The following is a 17763-nucleotide window of genomic DNA, read 5'->3' on the forward strand; positions in this document are numbered from 1 at the left end:
ATAATTTTTAAACCTTTTTTCGCCCGTAAATAAAAATTGTCGAGATGTTAACCATGGTCCCTAATACCCTCCAAGAGTCCAATTGGGTCGGTGGAACCATCCAATATGCCCATAAACTGTCATTTTACCCGTTCTCAACTTAAAGTGATTTCGTAAACTCAAGCCTACCACGGACATTTATAACAACATATAAAGATCATATATGGTTTCAAACGGAATTATATGACCTTGAGATATATCTCTTAGGGTCTCAAGGCTTTTTGCCACAGGACCCCAACACCTCAAAATTTCCTAAAAAAGCATGGATTATAATCTTCAATATTGTAATATTTTGACCTTTTTTCGCCCGAAAATAAAAATTGTTAAGATGTTTACCATGGTCCCTAATACCCTCAAAGAGTTCAATTGGGTCGGTGGAACCGTCCAATATGCCCTTAAACGGTCATTTTACCCGTTCACAATTTGAAGTGATTTCGTAAACTCAAGCGTATCACGTACGTTTATGACAACATATAATGATCATATATGGTTTCAAACAGCATTATATGACACTGAGATAAATTCCCTAGGGTCTCAACACTTTTCGTTACCGGACCCCATAACCTCAAAATTTTCTAAAAAACCGTGGATTATAGCCTTCAATATTGTAATTTTTTTTAACTTTTTTCGATTGGAAATAAAAATTGCTGAAATGTTTACCATGGTCCCTAATACCCCCCAAGAATCCAATTGGGTCGGTGGAACCAACTAATATGCCCTTAAACGGTCATATTACACGTTCGCAACTTGCACTAATTTTATAAACGAACTCAAGCCTACCACCGACATTTATAACAAAATATAATGATCATTTATGGTTTCAAACGGCATTATATAACCCCGAGATAAATTCCCTAGGGTCTCAATACTTTTCGCAACCGGACCCCAAAACCTCAAAATTTCCTAAAAAACCGTGTATTATAGCCTTAAATATTGTAATTTTTTAAACTTTTTTCGACTGGAAATAAAAATTGCTGAAATGTTTACCATGGTCCCTAATACCCCCCAAGAATCCAATTGGGTTGGTGGAACCAACCAATATGCCCTTAAATGGTCATACTACGCGTTCGCAACTTGCACTAATTTTATAAACGAACTCAAGCCTACTACGGACGTTTATGACAATATATAATGAGCATATATAGTTTCAAACGATTTTATATGACCCCGAGATGTATCCCTTAGGGTTTCAAGGCTTTTCGCCACAGGCCCTAAATCTCAAAATTTTCTAAAAAAACGTGGATTATAGCCTTCAATTTTGTAATTGCCGAGATGTTTACCATGTTCCCTAATACCCTCCGGAAGTCCAATTTGGTCGGAGGAACCATCCAATATGTCCTGAAACGGTCATTTTACCCGTTCACAACTTGTAGTGATTTCGTAAATTCAAGCCTGCCACGAACGTTTATGACAAAATATAATGATCAAATATGGTTTCAAACGGCATTATATAACACTAAGATATATCCCCTAGGGTCTCAACACTTTTCGCCACCGATCCCTGAAACCTCAAAATTTCCTCAAAAAGCGTGGATTATAGCCTTCGATTTTATAATTTTTTGACCTTTTTTTGCCCGGAAATAGAAATTTCCTAAACGTTTGCCATTTTCCCTTATACCCTCCTCCAGTCCAATTGGGTCGGTGGAACCATCCAATATGTCCTGAAACGATCATTTTACTCGTTCGCAACTTGCTTCGATTTCGTAAACTCAAGCCTACCACGGACGTTTATGACAACATATAATGATCAAATATGGTTTCAAACGGCATTATATGACACTAAGATATATCCCCTTGCTAGGATCTCAACACTTTTCACCACCGGGCCCTGAAACTCAAAATTTCCTCAAAAAGCGTGGATTATAGCATTCGATTTTGTAATTTTTTGACACTTTTTTGCCCGGAAATAAAAATTGCCGAAATATTTACAATGGTCCCGAATACCCTCCGCGAGTCCAATTAGGTCAGTGGAACCATCCAATATGTCCCGAAACGGTCATTTTACCCGTTCGCAACTTGCTTCGATTTCGTAAACTCAAGCCTACCACGGACATTTATGACAACATATAATGATCATGTGGTTTCAAACGGCATTATATGACTCCGAGATGTATCCCTTAGGGTTTCAAGGCCACCGGGCCCCGAAACCTCAAAATTCCTCGAAAAGCGTGGATTATAGCCTTCAATTTTGTATTTTTTTGACTTTTTTCGCCCAAAAACAAAAATTGCCGAGATGTTTGCCATGATCCCTAATATCCCCAGTGAGTCAAATTGGATCGGTGAAACCGTCCAATATGCCCTTTAACGGTCATTTTACCCGTTCACAGTGATTTCGTAAACTCAAGCCTATCACGTACGTTTATGACAACATATAATAATCATATATGGTTTCAAACGACATTATATGACCCCGAGGTTTATCCCTTAGGGTCTCAAGGTTTTTCGCCACAGACCTCTAAACCTCAAAATTTCCTTAAAAAACGTGGATTATGACCTTCAATTTTGTAATTTTTTGACCTTTTTTCGCCCGGTAATAAAAATTACCAAGATGTTTACCATGATCCCTTATATCCTACGGGAGTCAAATTGGGTCGGTGGAACCGTCCAATATGCCCTTAAACAGTCATTTTATCCGTTCACAACTTGTAGTGATTTCGCAAACTCAAGCCTACCACAGACGTTTATGAAAACATATAATGATCATATATGATTTCAAACGACATTATATGACTCCGAGATGTATCCCTTAGGGTTTCAAGGCTTTTTGCCACAGGGCCCCTGAAACCTCTAAATTCCTCAAAAAAACGTGGATTATTGCCTTCAATTTTGTATTTTTTACCTTTTTTCGCCCGGTAATAAAAATTACCAATATGTTTACCATGGTCCCTAATATCCTCCGGGAGTCAAATTGAGTTGGTGCAACCATCCAATATGCCCTTAAACAGTCATTTTACTCGTTCACAACTTGTAGTGATTTCGTAAACTCAAGCCTACCACGGACGTTTATGACAACATATAATGATCATATATGGTTTCAAACGGCATTTTATGACCCCGATATGTATCCCTTTTTGTTTCAAGGCTTTTCGTTACAGGCCCGTAAACCTCAAATTTTCATAAAAAGGCGTTGATAGCCTTCAATTTTGTAATTTTTTGACTTTTTTTTGCCCGGAAAAAAAAATTGCCGAGATGTTAACCATGTTCCCTAATACCCTCCGGGAGTCCAATTGGGTCGGTGGAATTAGGGCTGGCAAACAGGTCGGGTCGGGTCGGGTTCAGGTCGACCTGTTTAGATAAACGGGTCAGGACCCCCCAACCCGAACCCAACCTGTTTACTTAAACAGGTCAAAGAAGACAACCTGAACCCGACCTGGTTTTAAACGGGTTGACCTGAACCCGACCCGTCTAAACCTGCTTTTTTTTTTTAATAACCTTGTAATTTGTTTACCCTGTATTTTTTTAAATTAAATATACCTGTATCATTCAACTAACATAAAATACAAATTCAAAGCAAATATAATTCCATTGACATTTCAAAATTAAAATAAATGTTGCTGTATAGTTCAATCATACAACAATAAATTTAAATATAATTAATTAGCTGTTTATTATCAAATAAATAAAAAAGCAATAAAATCAAAACTAGTGTTGTTGCATTCTGCATAGTTTAGTATCTTCATCATCTAATTCGGATTCGCAAGTTCAATGGGTTCAGGAGGAATAGGGCTGTCAGCTATCTGTTGATTAAGAATAAATTAAATAAATAATTAAGCCAAATGCAGAGAGAAATCACAAAAAATGCAAAAATTAGCCAACAACATGTTTTTAATGGAAAATCACATAAAAAAAAACGTATAAAAACACAACAAAATTAAGTAAAGAGAATGAAATTAACAAGTAAATTACCTTGATAATGTTAAGATGAAGATTCAACGAGCTTCAATCAACAATTTTAATGGAAAAGAGTTGAAAACAAGAGAGAGAACTAGAGAAGAGAGAGGAGAGAGAAAGAAAATGAGTAAAGAGAATGAAAGTGAAAGTGAAAAACGGCGTGAGGTTGTAAAATGTTTTAGGGTTTTTCATTAGATAGTGTGGGCTTGGCCCATATTTAAACATTAGGTTGGTAAAAATAAGGTGGTAAACGGGTTAAGGCGGGTTGGGTTCGGGTTGACCCAACCTGAAACCGACCCAATTAGTTAAATGGGTTTAGGCGGGTTGGTTTCAGGTTGGGATTTCCAACCTAAACCCGACCTGTTTAACTTCAGGTCGGGTTCGGGTTGACCCAATTAAATAAACGGGTTGAAAATTTCTCTCAAAACCCATTTATTTCGGGTTGGGTTCGGGTCGGGTTATCGGGTCGGGTCAGCTTTTGCCAGCCCTAGGTGGAACCATCCAATATGTCCTGAAACGGTCATTTTACCCGTTCATAACTTGTAGTGATTTCGTAAATTCAAGCCTACCACGAACTTTTATGACAACATTTAATGATTATATATGATTTCAAATGGCATTATATGACCCCGAGATATATTCCCTAGAGTCTCAACAAATTTTTCCACCGAGCCCCAAAACCTTCAAATTTTCTCAAATAGTGTGGATTATAGCTAGAGCTGTCAAAAACTAACGGACAAAGATCTGAACCCAGCTTGTACTCGAACAATGGGGTGAAACTAGTGACTTGTAACCCTACTTGATCTTAACCGAAAACTCATTTAATTTGATCCAATACATTATGACCTGAACTCGAACCTGCCCCCGACCTGATAGTTTTCGTCAACCGATTTAATTTGACCCGAAAACAATCCCAACTTGAACTAGTACCCGACCTAATTAAAACATGATCTCGAGTCATGGAAGGTTTAATAAAATTTTATATATCTTTTATTTAACTTATATACTGGTACAATTCTGTTAACTCTCAATCGGATTTAATAAAATCTTTTTTCAGATTATATAACTTTTGTCCTCTATTACTCGTATATATAGGTTTTATAAAATCTCGATGATGCTTGATCAAATTATGGAAGGCGTAATTATATAGTTCAACTTGGCCATAACGATATTTATTAGAATTGAACTTGAACCAGAACCCGACTCAACAGTAACCCGAACGCGAATGTACCATCTTGTTAACCCATCCAAACTCGATTCGACACAACCCGAACCTGAAAAAACTCGAATTAAACCCGACCTATATCCGAAAAGGTGAACGATCCATTATAACTTGAACTGAAATTGACCTAACCTGAACTTGAACTTGATCTGAAGCTAGATTGACCCAACATAACCTGATCCTGATTTAACCGAGACGGCGAGACCTAATTTGACCCGACCCAAACCCGACTTGATTACCCGAATTGTCAGCTCTAAGTTTGACTAATTGGTTTTGTCCTTTGACGGTGATAGAGTATGTTAATATTTGTTTCAGTTGTAACTTGTAATTTCTGTATTGACTTCGTACTTCAATTCCTCTATAATCTCTTATTTAGTAAAATATTTCAATCTGATTTCAAGATCACACACAATATAATTGTAAGGTATAATAGTGAATTTTTATAGTTAAAGTTTTACAAAGTTGAGCATAAAAGTCAAATTCTTTAAAAAAAAAAACAAAAAAACAAAGTATGCACCATGTAGAGAGTGAGTAGTATTTATATTTTTAGTGGAGAATAAATACTACATTATTTATTTATTTATTTTTGAACTAAAATATAGAATTTTTTTTTATCAAGAAAACGCAAAATCTCATATTTTAGTGGTAATTAAATATTTCTTCCTGTTTCCCTCAAAAAAAAAAAAAAAAACTCCTATATATTTCTTACTGATTATATCTTGTATTAGGGCATTTATTTTATTTACACAAAATTTAGATCTTTTCATCAAGGAAACGCAAAATCTCATATTTTAGTGGTAATAGATATTTCTTACTGATTCCCTCAAAAAAAAAAAAAAAAAAAAAAAAAAAAAAAAAAAAAAAAAAAAAAAAAAAAAAAACAACTTACTGATTATATCTTGTACTAGGGCATATAATTCTACCTAAATCTATACCCTAATCCATATTTTATTTATGGAAATTAAAGTACATACCCTTATCCAAATGCAAATTTGCCCTAGCTTGCATAATAATAAGTATATATATTTATACTGTACGTCCATATAGTTCTTTCCTTACAACAAAATCAGATTAAATTCTCTTCACTTTTCTTTCAACAAATAATATAAACCTTGTTCAAGTTTCATTCATAAAGCTCAAATCAATTAATAATCATGGCTAGTTCGAGCTATGAAATGGTAGATTACTGGAATATGATTCCTCCGGGTTTTCGCTTTATCCCAAAAGATGAAGAATTGATTACTCATTACCTCGTTAAGAAGATTAATGATGAAGCTTTGCCACCAAACAAGATGCACGAGGCTGAATTGTACGGTGCGCACGCTCCTCAAGAACTTACACGTAAGTTTTACGATGATTTTTTTCAGTCTTGATCTTATTTGCTTTAATTTGCTGTTAATTTATTCGTCTGAATTTTTATTTAATTGTTGATAGTATGCATGGTGAATGTTATTTTTCTTTGAACTTAACTAGTTAAATCGATTATACAAAGAAATATTTATTATATGTTGATAATATTCGTCTTCATATATATGATTGTATTGTTCAATTATTGCATATCAAGAAATCTTGAATTCAAAGATAATTTAATTTTTTTTTTTTTATTATGAACACACCTTTATAAGAACATCATATAAACATGTAATAAAAGATTAGGGCAAAAAACTATTATGATATATTGCCGTTCTTGTACTGTTTAATTGTTCAGTCTTGCACATATATCTTATTTTAGGACAATTTTTTTTGATAATATTGAATTCTTGATACATAAATTTGTCACAAATAATCTTACTTTATTTTTTGTTGAATAATTTTGACATACGTTGATAATCTTGAATTCTTGATACATAAACTTGTCACAAATAATCTAATACGAAGTATATATAAAGGCATACTCATCATGCATATTTGACGATTTAATTAAGTTTTGTATAAACTAGCTAGTGTATGTTTTAATTATATAATAATTAATATCTTGTTTTTTTTTTTATGCAGCGTATTATGAACCTGAAAGTGAGAACACTTGGTATTTCTTCACAAGGTTAAAAAGATTATACAAAAACGGAAGTCGACCAAGAAGATCCGCGGGCAATGGTTATTGGAAGGGTACCGGGGTGGATGCAGAAATAAGGAACGAACAAGGAATATTAATTGGTTATAAGAGGGCTTTAGCCTTCTTTATTAAAATTGAACCCCCTCCAATTAATAAAAAAGAACCCAAAGGTATTAAAACACCATGGCTTATGCAAGAATTTAGGCTTGCTAATGATGATGATGATCCTTCAACCCCGGAGCCTAAACCGAAAAGACGTAAAACAACTGATCATGATGCTGCTCATTCAAACACAACATCACATCAATCCCAAGGGTCCAACCCAAAAAATATGGTAAGCATGCAATGCTCACACTATAAATTTGAAGCATACAATTCCTAAATTTAGATTTTTAGGTTATATGATTATGATATATTTGTGTTACATGTTTCTGCTTTAGATGGATTTTATTCAAATTTTTTTGTTTTTTGTTTACAGTTGGATGGCTTGGTGCTATGCAAAGTTTACAAACTTGGAAGAGATGTCGCGGTTGAAGCTCCAATCCCGGTTGCTCAAGATCAAGTGGTACATGCTCAAGCGGAGCATTATAATCATGTTGTACATGCTCAAGAGGAGCATTATAATTATCAAGTGGTACATGCTCAAGAAGAGGAGCACAATCAAGTGAAACCTATGAATACAATAGAGGATATTATTCGACATCTAGAACTTGATGAAGACGTCTTACATCACCCTCAGCCTACTGATGATCCGTTGTTAAATTGGACTAACATGGATGAGTTTTCAACCAGAGCTTTAGCTACTACACAATGAAGAACACGATACTGCAAGTTAGTGAATATTCAGCCGCTTTGATATTATTCCAAGATAGTGCAAGAGATGAGATTTATACTATTCGTTTTATTACAACCAATGTCATATGCTTTTGTAAAACGAACAAGTAAAGAAAGACAGAAACTCAAAATTTTAGCCCTTACTCTAGTTGCAAATTTAAATTCTCTTGGGAAACTGTTCTTCCTAGTTACAGTCACAATTCTTATTCTTAACTTGATATTGTACAAGAATAAATAGCATTATAAGCTCAACTCGTGCAACAATTTATTATGTTACTGATACATTTCAGCTTGGAGAAAGGTATGAAATCATCAGCAACTCAAACAAATAACTTCAAATAAACAAATGATGCTTCCACTGGAAATGGCAGTCACGATTAATTGCTTACTGGTGTGCTCCGTCTCTCAGCACTGAAATTAACATCTACCAGACCTGTTATACCAGCAGTAATTTTCTGGCCTGGTTTCACTGGCCCAATACCTTCCGGGGTGCCTGCACAACATAATTGAGAGAAGCTTCAGTTGACAGTTCATAGGTTTAATAGTTCAGGACTAAGAGTTTTGTCACAAAAATCAATGGTTAAAAAGTTCAGGACTCGGAGTTTTGTCACAAAATTGAAGAAAGCCAGAGATGCTCAAAAGAGTAAACCTTGTTGAGACCAACAGGGGCAAGTGAGGATTTAACAATGTTGGTGATTGCTTGACATGCAAGTGATGCAACCACTGCACCCCATAAAAACGCAACTTGCAACATAGAGAAACCATCAGAATTTAAAAAAAAAAAAAAAAAAAAAAAAAGACAGAAATGCATATACTAAGAGCAGAAAGAGTAAGAATGAGAATCAAACCATTTTGAGTGCAGACGTCTTGGCCAGATAGGCGGTCAGTTCACGGTTTCAAAAACTTATAGTCATTCTTTGAAATGGACAGAAATTTTGTTAAAGCGCATAACCTTATATGAAGACAGGGTAATGGTTAAAGGGGGAGGCTTGAGTGATGTGTTGGAGATGAGAGAAACCAAGATGAACAGGTGCAGAAGAAGTGTGGAGGGGATGAAAACCAGGAAGAAAAGTGTGCAGTAATTCAATAATAATACAGAGCAAGATATATGCATTTAGGAAGGGCTAGAGATGAGAAAGTCTTCATATGGTCCTGGAAAAAATCAAATAAAAGCCTGGATGCAGCAGGAATTGGCTGGGTCATCATCAACCAAGAAAGGAAAATTGACCAAGGTCTTGAATGAGTTCATGGAGGGACTGCTCTCCAATGCGAGCTTCTTGCCATCCGAAGGGGCCTCCAGGAAACAGGTCTCCACTCATCAAAGATTGAGCTGCAAACTGATTCCAAACTTGCAGTCAAATGCCTAATATTTCCGAACATGAGCCTGATCCACGTGAAGAATATAGTGAAGAGTAAATTGACACAGTTTGATGAAAGATAGTGTTATGCAGATAATATTGCAAGTTCTGGTTCTATATTTCCAGGAACCTGTTAACAGGTTCTGGTTCTGGTTCCGGTTCCAGAAATTTTAACATAGTACCCTTTTATACCCACCCCTAATATTATGTGCAGAGAGATCTTTTCCATTATTCTTGTAGATTGTAAATTTTGTTAAAAAAAGGGGACAGATAATATTGAACATTGAAAAGGTGTTCGGTTAGGAGAGAAAATAATTGTCCGTTAAAAATAGTTTTCAGACCAAAGTGCAAAATATACTTCCCTAATGTCATGTTCTTAAGTCATAAAAGAGATAGATTCACGTTTCCCACCAGCCATAACTTGACCTCTCCTAGTTCCCATTCCTTGAACTAATTTTTGAAAGTTGAATATTAATTTTATCTTTCTGGAACATTATATTGTCATAGAAAAAAAAAAAAAAAATCAATAAATAAAATAACGAAGATGGTTAGGAATATTTTTTTTTTAATCAAATCACCGAAAAGTTTAAGTTAAATAAAACCAGGAAGCTATGGGACAGAAGAAGAGCTTAGAGAGACAGAAGAGGGACAAACCAGTTAAGGATCCTGTAATCAGGCAGTGAGCAATGCTTGGTAGCTTGTATATCCTCCATATAAGAAAGATTGTTGAAACCTTGCTGCACTCAGTCCTGGGGCAAGTTTGAGATGACAGATTTCAAGCATCAATCAAATATGTTCATTCCGTTGATCATACATCCATAGAAGATCGGCATCTAAAGGATGGTTTAAGCAAAGCTTTAGATTTTATATCATCCAATTCTAACAGATCCCACCATGTCTGTTGTCCTTCAATCCATTCAAGTGAAGGAACTACTTCTTTTAAATCATCCGTACAGGAGAATGGAAGGCGCTTCAGATTTGGACAGTTCATAACTGTAAATGACTGAAGTGAAGCACAAACTAATTGACCCTTATAGATGTTTTTCAATTCAGGCAATGAGGTAAGAACTAACTGCTTTAGCTGAGGGAGTTTAACGACAGCACGTTTTCCTTCATAATAGCAGCAATCCTCAACATCATCTACAATAAGCTCGCTCAGCTGAGCACATTCTTCAACTTCTAAATATTCAAGGCATTCAAGATTTGGCATCCAACCCGGAAATAGAAGCTTCTCAACATCATGGCACCTACTGATGGTACATATTTCTAAGCTTGAAAAAACTTCAGCTCGTTTTTTATAACCGCAAGCATGGTTGGGATTCACAATATCAGATAGGCTATGAAAACCACTGCAATTCTCAAGGTATAATTCCTGAATGTCATATGGAAAAACAATTTGTTCTTGCCCTCGACCACTCAGGGTACAGCCATGCAGGGATACAGCTCTGTTGTATGATCTCTTTGGTCTTATGCTTCTCTGACGACCAACTTGTAAATGGAAGCATTCTAATGTGCTCCAATGCTGGGACCTTACATACATACTCAAGTCAAAAAGATTGCCAATTGTGGCATCAAGAATTTCCAATGATGTCAAATTTTGTAGCTCTTGAATGATGCTGCCTTTAACATGGCATGATAGTCTCTTCAATCTGGACAGGGCAGGCAAGATTCCCTTGGGGAAATAATTTGGTTCAGGAATAGAGGATAGGTTGAGCTCTTTAAGCCTTTTTAACATTTCAAGAGAGCTAGGAAACTGTTCAATTGCAGTCCGAGAGAGGTCCAAAAACTCTAATTTATAAAGCTTTGCCGGTAGAGGCACTTGCTGCAATTTCTGACAATTACTAAGGTCTAGAACTTGAAGCTCTTCCAAGGCACTGAAGGAACTGGGCAATCTAATTATGCAAGTATCAGATAGACTCAGAACACGAAGGCCACGCATGTTCGAGAAAAATGATTCTGGGATAACCTCAAAGGGGTTGTGTTGCAAAAGTAAGGTTGAGAGATTGGTGCAGTTGAGGGAAGTACTCAATGGGATCAATGAAATTGACGAATTTATCAAGGAAACTGCATGGAGATTTCCACAGAACTCCAACCCTGATGGTACGCCAGCTTTCACCATGAAGCGATCTCTAGAAACAGAAAGAGCCATACGCCGAACAAGATCATGCATCTTAATGCTCCCTTTATGTTGACAAGGTTCGAGCAAACATGAGTTGAGAAGCTTGTTTATTATGGAATGGCCCAAGTCGTACTGTGCCTGCAATGACAGCACATCATCTATGAGCCTCTCTCCAATCCAAAGACGTATCAATTCTTCTTTATTGATGGCATAACCTTTGGGGTATAATGCAGTATACAAGAAACAATGTTGCAGCTTGATGTTGCACAATCTATCATAAGACAACTTCAATTGACTGAGCACATTTTCCATCTGAGCTGGTCCCATAGTAAAGGGATCTATATTCTCAAGGACTTCACTCCACTGAGAAGCATGAACCACTCTCTCCATGCTGTTGGCCAATCCAGTGACAGCAAGAGGGAGACCTGCACACTCATTATGCACAAGCTTCCGAACATAGGACAACTGTTTGGAATCCAAAACACTATATCCCCCTATGCTATGGTGTAACAGCTGCCAGGTCTCTTCCTCTGAGAGTGACTCAACTTTAATGACTTTCTGGCAATGAAGCATACGACAAACATCAACTAGCCGAGAAGTGACAATCAGCTTGCATTTCCTGGGAATGCCAACATCCTCTCTACGGAATTCTCCCCACAAATCATCAAGGAAAAGTGTGCACTTGTCACAGCAAGACAGGAAGGCATATAACATGGCTGCTCTTCTATTCTCATCCTTATCACCTTCAAGATCAAGTCCAAAAGCACCAGCAATTTTCTGCTGCAATTGATACACAGTGAAATCCAATTCGACAGAGACCCAAGCAATAGCATGTCTATAAGCAGAAGAGGATGTAAGTTGAGTGTGGATCTCCTTTGCGAGAGTAGTTTTCCCAATTCCACCCATCCCATAAATTCCAATGGCAGTAATCTCGTTATCCTTCAACCAACCCCTTATCTTATCGACACACCCAGAGTTGATGCGCAAGGATACCTGCACTTTCCTGCGCTTGTTTTGAGGTTGAAAATGCACACAGTTCATTTCAGATTGCTTATCAACAGTCTCATGCCCTCTATTGTTTCCTCCATCATCCCACAATAGACCATGGAAGTTCCTCACTACGGCCAATATTGAATCAAGTATAGATACTATCAAAGGCATCTTGTCAGCACTTGGATCTACAGAAACAAGAATATACTCTATCATTGCTTTTCTTGACTAAGCAAGTAAGCAACAAATTAAGCTAAATGCTTAGTTATTCATACACACAATATTCAGATTATTGCTGACCTTTTGCTAATATCTCTATAATTTTATTATTTGACCCACTTGTTCACGAGTCATAAACCTCAATGCTTAGTTATTCATACACACAATATTTATATAATACACAAGTATTGCCTTGATCAAGCCAAGGTTCTGTAGTTGATGTGCAAACACAATAATTTTGTACACACAAGTCTTGCCTTGATCAAGCAAGGTTGTGTCGCTGATGTGTAGGCTCAACTCATTGATCACTATCATCCCAATAGCAAATTATATTGAACTAACCCTAATGCAACACTTCCATAAATAGTAACTTCCTTCTATATTTTAGTATTCTTCTCCCCACCCATTTAGGGCTTGTTCTCATACGTTGAAATTCAATTCAGTTCAGTTCAGCTCCTAATTTCCTTCTCTTATAAAATATTCATTTCATTTCAGTTCAGTTCAGTCCAGTCAATGAGAACAGGCCCTTAGTCCACTTCTCTTTCTTCCCATAGTTCTCATACATACTCACACTCCATTTATGTATGGTTATTATACTCTCTCAATCACTCTTTATTAACATAACTTCTTTTTTTTTTTTTTTTTTTTTTTTTTTTTTTTTTTTTTTTTTGAAAACCTTTATTAACATTTTTTTTTTTTTTTGACAAGAAAACCTTTATTAACATAACTTACTTACATGTACATTAAAATACTCACCTTAATTTAATTGCCTAATACTGTGTTGTGTTGCACTTATTCGAGTACAGGGGGAGCATGTTAATTGGTAGACACGTACAAAAGTGAATCACTTTAACTTTTTTTTTTTTTTAATTATTTTAAAGAAAATCACTTAAACTTTGTGCGCTATTTATATACTAAAAGTTGAATTTTTTTATATTTTTTTTAAATCTTTATAAATAAGTATTCCTTCCTCAATATATTTATCTTTTTTTACTTGCAACATTTTTGTTTTTCATGTTTACGAATACGGAGTACATAACTTTAATTGTTAATATCATTAATATAATAAAGCTTACATTAAGACATGTTTAACAAAAATTCATATGATTATGATTTTCTGTAAGTATAAATCACAAAATATAATTAAAATGTGTGTGTGGATAGTGTAAACAGTTGAACTATTGCAAGTAAAAATAATGGATGAAGTATTATGCAATATGACTTATGGTGTTGGATTAGTAACAAAACTTCCTAAGCATTTTAAGCTAGTCAAAATAATATTTAACTCACTAATATCTTTGATTACCAATATACAAAATAAATAAATAAATAAAGTTTAATATTTAATCGTTAATCAAGATAAATCTAACAAAATTTCGCATCATTATTTTTTAAAAAGAAAGTATAAATACGATGGATCTAACAAGATCCCACACGTCATTATATTCAAATTTAAATATAATCATTAGATTTAATCAAAATAAATACTACTCGTATAAAAGTATAAATAGTGTAATATTCAAAGTATTGCAAGTAGAACAAAGAAAGTATGAGTACATCATTATATCAAAGGCTTTATGCTTTTTCATAACCCTGTATCTTTGTTTTTTTTTTTTTTTTTTTTTGAAACATCCCTGTATCTTTTATCTTCCTATTCTTTTTATTTTTCACATTACATAATCCATTTTCGACACTAATGATATCACTGTTTTCACACAAATTTTTCTTTTCCTACCCAAAAAGTGGAAAGAGGTACTCAGTTTTATTATTATTATTTTTTTTATCAATTTTTTTAAAATTGTTTTGTTCTACAGTAAATAGTAGATTAAAAAGAACGAAAGGAGTATTAACAATCAACAAACATTATTAATCAGACCGCTAAACTTGTACAAAATCAGACTCGTAATAGAGCAAGTAATTTAAGAAAAAAGAGTGATTAGTGGAGATTTCAGGCTAAAACAGAGGATCAATCGCTTTCCCTAAACCAAAAATTTAATGAACACAACAATAATTTTTAAAATCAAAGAAAAGAATCCATTAACGGTTAATATAACTAAGAATTTACGAAGTATGAAAATAACTAGAGTATTTACAAAATGAAAACAAGTAAAAATGGGATAGAATTAAAAACCTGTTTCGTCTCTGCTTAATGTATCACTTAAAACGAAGACGCGGTTGAATGAGTCAACTTTCACAAATCTTCACTGGAAATCTCGTGGTTCTGGATCTGTTTACACCTCTATCTTTATAGTCTGTAGGTAGCCGACAATCTTAATTAATGACGTGAAAGACGGGAAAGTAGAAACTTTATTACTCCGTCCTTATTTTATTTATTACGGAGTACTCTCTTTGTGTTTTAATACGTGTTGATAATAAAAATTGATCATAAATAAATAGAGATGATCATTGAGTGAGCTGGGCTAATATTGAAATATAAAACATAGTTTATTTATCGGATTGGGCCAAGCACTGAGTTGAAATTTACGTGTACAAACCCGCCCAAATTAGTTGGGCTTTTCAGGCCATACTACAAAAAATCAATTAAATATTTAAATTTGCATAAACTTGATTTCCAAGACTACCCCTTTTAAAAAAAAAATTCAGGTCAAGCGCGAGCCGGAAAAAGCCCAAAAGCAGGCAGATTCACTTTGGGTATTTGATGACATTGTTATTAAACTCTAGGGTATATGGTGTATTTTGAAAGTTTCATGGGTATATTGTGAATAAGCGGATTACTCAAGTGTATTTGGTGAAAAAAACCCTTATGGCGCACCTTGCACTTAGGTGTATATAGATTCTATGCATTAACCCTAATTAGGGCATCTTTAGTTCATTTTATTTTTACTTAAATTAGAAAAATAAGTTCAAATCAGATAAAAAAAATAAATACATAAGTACTGACACACTATTATCGTTCTATGTGTGGTCATCTAATTAAGTAATGAAAAAAGTATGAAAATTAAATTACATATTAATAAAAATACACATTATTATGAATCTAACAAGGCCCAGTTAATGTAAAATTTTTCTTTATAGATTATCGTACACATAAGATAAAAAATTACCCAAATTAGACCAGTTTTTAATCATTTGTGTTTATTTGACCCTTTTTAATGCATCATTTCTATTTTTGTGTTTGGTAATTTAGACAAATTTAATGTTTTTTTTTTCTCTATTCTAAACTCAGTCGAAATATTTTATCATTTCTCTAATTTAAAGTACCTACTTATATGATTAAAAATTTGTTCTCTTACGAGCGACATACTAGTACTACTTATATGATTAAAAAAAACCGAGTCTCATTCTTTTTTTTTCTTTTTTTTGAATAAAATGGGCAAGCCCCAAAGAAAAGCAAAACAAAACAAACAAACAAGCAGAAACAAAACTACAAAAACAAACTAAAACACATATAAATTTAAATATCGAACAAATATTCAGCTTATCAACATGGACACCCACAGCTAGGCTTTCTCCAAAGGAACAAGAAGTCTAACTTTGACCACTCCATTTAAGTTCTCCAATAAAACGGCTTGAAGATCTTGTGGAACTGCTTTAAGAAAATATATACATCATCCACTTGCACAATACTGGAGTTTATTATTTAAACAAGTAAACTTTCTAACACTCATAGTGTAATGTAAGTGATGGATTCCAAAAAACCAAAGGAGTATTAAATTAACAATTACTCTCCTTTTTTGTTACATTTTGACTTTTACGATTTTCAATGCACATATTTGATTGATTGTACTCCCTCCGTCTCTTTATTAATGTCCATTTTCTCTCTATTATGTGAATAATAAATAATAGAAAGTGAACATTAATAAAGAGACGGAGGAAGTATTTGATTTAATGTGTGTAATATTATAAATTGGATTTTTGAGAAATCTTTTCAATAAGAATATAAGAAAAGTATTCTCCCTTTTTTTTTCTTTTAATTTCTTACCTTTTGACTTTTGGGGAGGGCAAAGAAAAGTTGGTGTCCATATTATGAAATACCAACAATGCTCTCCTTAGTGGGACACTTAAGTTAATTTATACTTAGTTCCCTCTAGAGCCGACTTTAGGGTTTTCTCTTGGGAGGGTGTTCGATCTAGCGTCGTGCTAGTTTTTGCTTCTCTTTCGAAGGTTCTTGATTAGTGTTCACGAGCTCCTTTCTCGATTACAATGGCCTCAACTGATGGAGAGGACGTTCATCATGATAACAATTCAATTGCAACAATCCAATCAGAGAACGAAGAAATTGATTGGGTTGAAGACGGGGATGGAGAAGAGGAAGACCAAATTGAACTTGCGGTTGTCGGGAAAGTCTGGACTTCTCGAAATGTCAATTCTAATGCTCTCATTAATACAATGAAGAGAGTTTGGAACCCTAAACATGGTTGCGAAGCAAATATAATTGGGGAAAAAACTTTCTTTTTCCAATTTCATCACTGGAGGGATAAGCAATTCGTTATGGAGTTGCAACCTTGGCATTTTGATCATCATGTTTTGATTCTTGACAATGTTGACGGTAATACTAAACCTCTGAAATCTCTTTGAATAAGGTTCCCTTTTGGATTCGAATTTATGACCTGCCTTTTAAGGGTAGAAATAAGGAAGAAAATGCAAAACGTTTAGGAGACAAAATTGGGACTTTCTTGACCATGGACAAATCTGATGCAATTGGCATAAACAAATCGTTGAGAATGAGAGTTCTTATTGATGTACAGAAGCCGTTGATGAGCAGGGTGGAATTAAAAACAGGGAGAGGTAGTATCGAAGTTCCGGTGAAGTATGAAAAATTACCTGTTTTTTGCTATGTTTGTGGGATGCTTGGACACGGAGAGAAGGATTGTGATGATATTTCTGTTGCCAGGAAGTACAGTGAGAGACTGCGTGTGTCCACACCATGGAAAGCCTCAAAATTTGATGACAAAGATGAGGACAATCAGGTGGGAAGTGCTGCAAAAAAATTATTTGTTACTAAAAAACATTCTGCTCCTAAGAAGAGTGAGGAAGATATTGGTGAAGTTGTTGAGAAGTTGCAAGTAGTGTCCCT

General features: G+C 34.7%; 1 protein-coding gene across 3 annotated transcripts; it reads right to left on the bottom strand.

Moving 5' to 3' along the window:
* Positions 1-8159: 8159 nt before the first annotated feature.
* Positions 8160-14960, bottom strand: LOC145616340 (disease resistance protein At4g27190-like). Of its 3 annotated transcripts, none has more exons than XM_081671046.1 (5): positions 14857-14960; positions 10052-12694; positions 8888-9376; positions 8689-8783; positions 8160-8532 (listed from the first exon to the last, which is right to left on the bottom strand). In XM_081671046.1, exon 2 carries the CDS (start codon positions 12675-12677, stop codon positions 10206-10208), a length of 2472 nt encoding a protein of 823 aa, XP_081527172.1. In that variant the 5' UTR covers positions 12678-12694; positions 14857-14960; the 3' UTR covers positions 8160-8532; positions 8689-8783; positions 8888-9376; positions 10052-10205. The 3 variants fall into 3 exon arrangements, with proteins under 3 accessions (XP_081527172.1, XP_081527171.1, XP_081527170.1); XM_081671045.1 differs by having other exon boundaries at positions 8689-8762; positions 8888-9423; XM_081671044.1 differs by having other exon boundaries at positions 8888-9423.
* Positions 14961-17763: the final 2803 nt, after the last annotated feature.

The sequence above is a fragment of the Chenopodium album genome, chromosome 26, assembly GCF_948465745.1.
Source record: "Chenopodium album chromosome 26, dcCheAlbu1.1, whole genome shotgun sequence".
NCBI classification, from domain to species: domain Eukaryota; kingdom Viridiplantae; phylum Streptophyta; class Magnoliopsida; order Caryophyllales; family Amaranthaceae; genus Chenopodium; species Chenopodium album.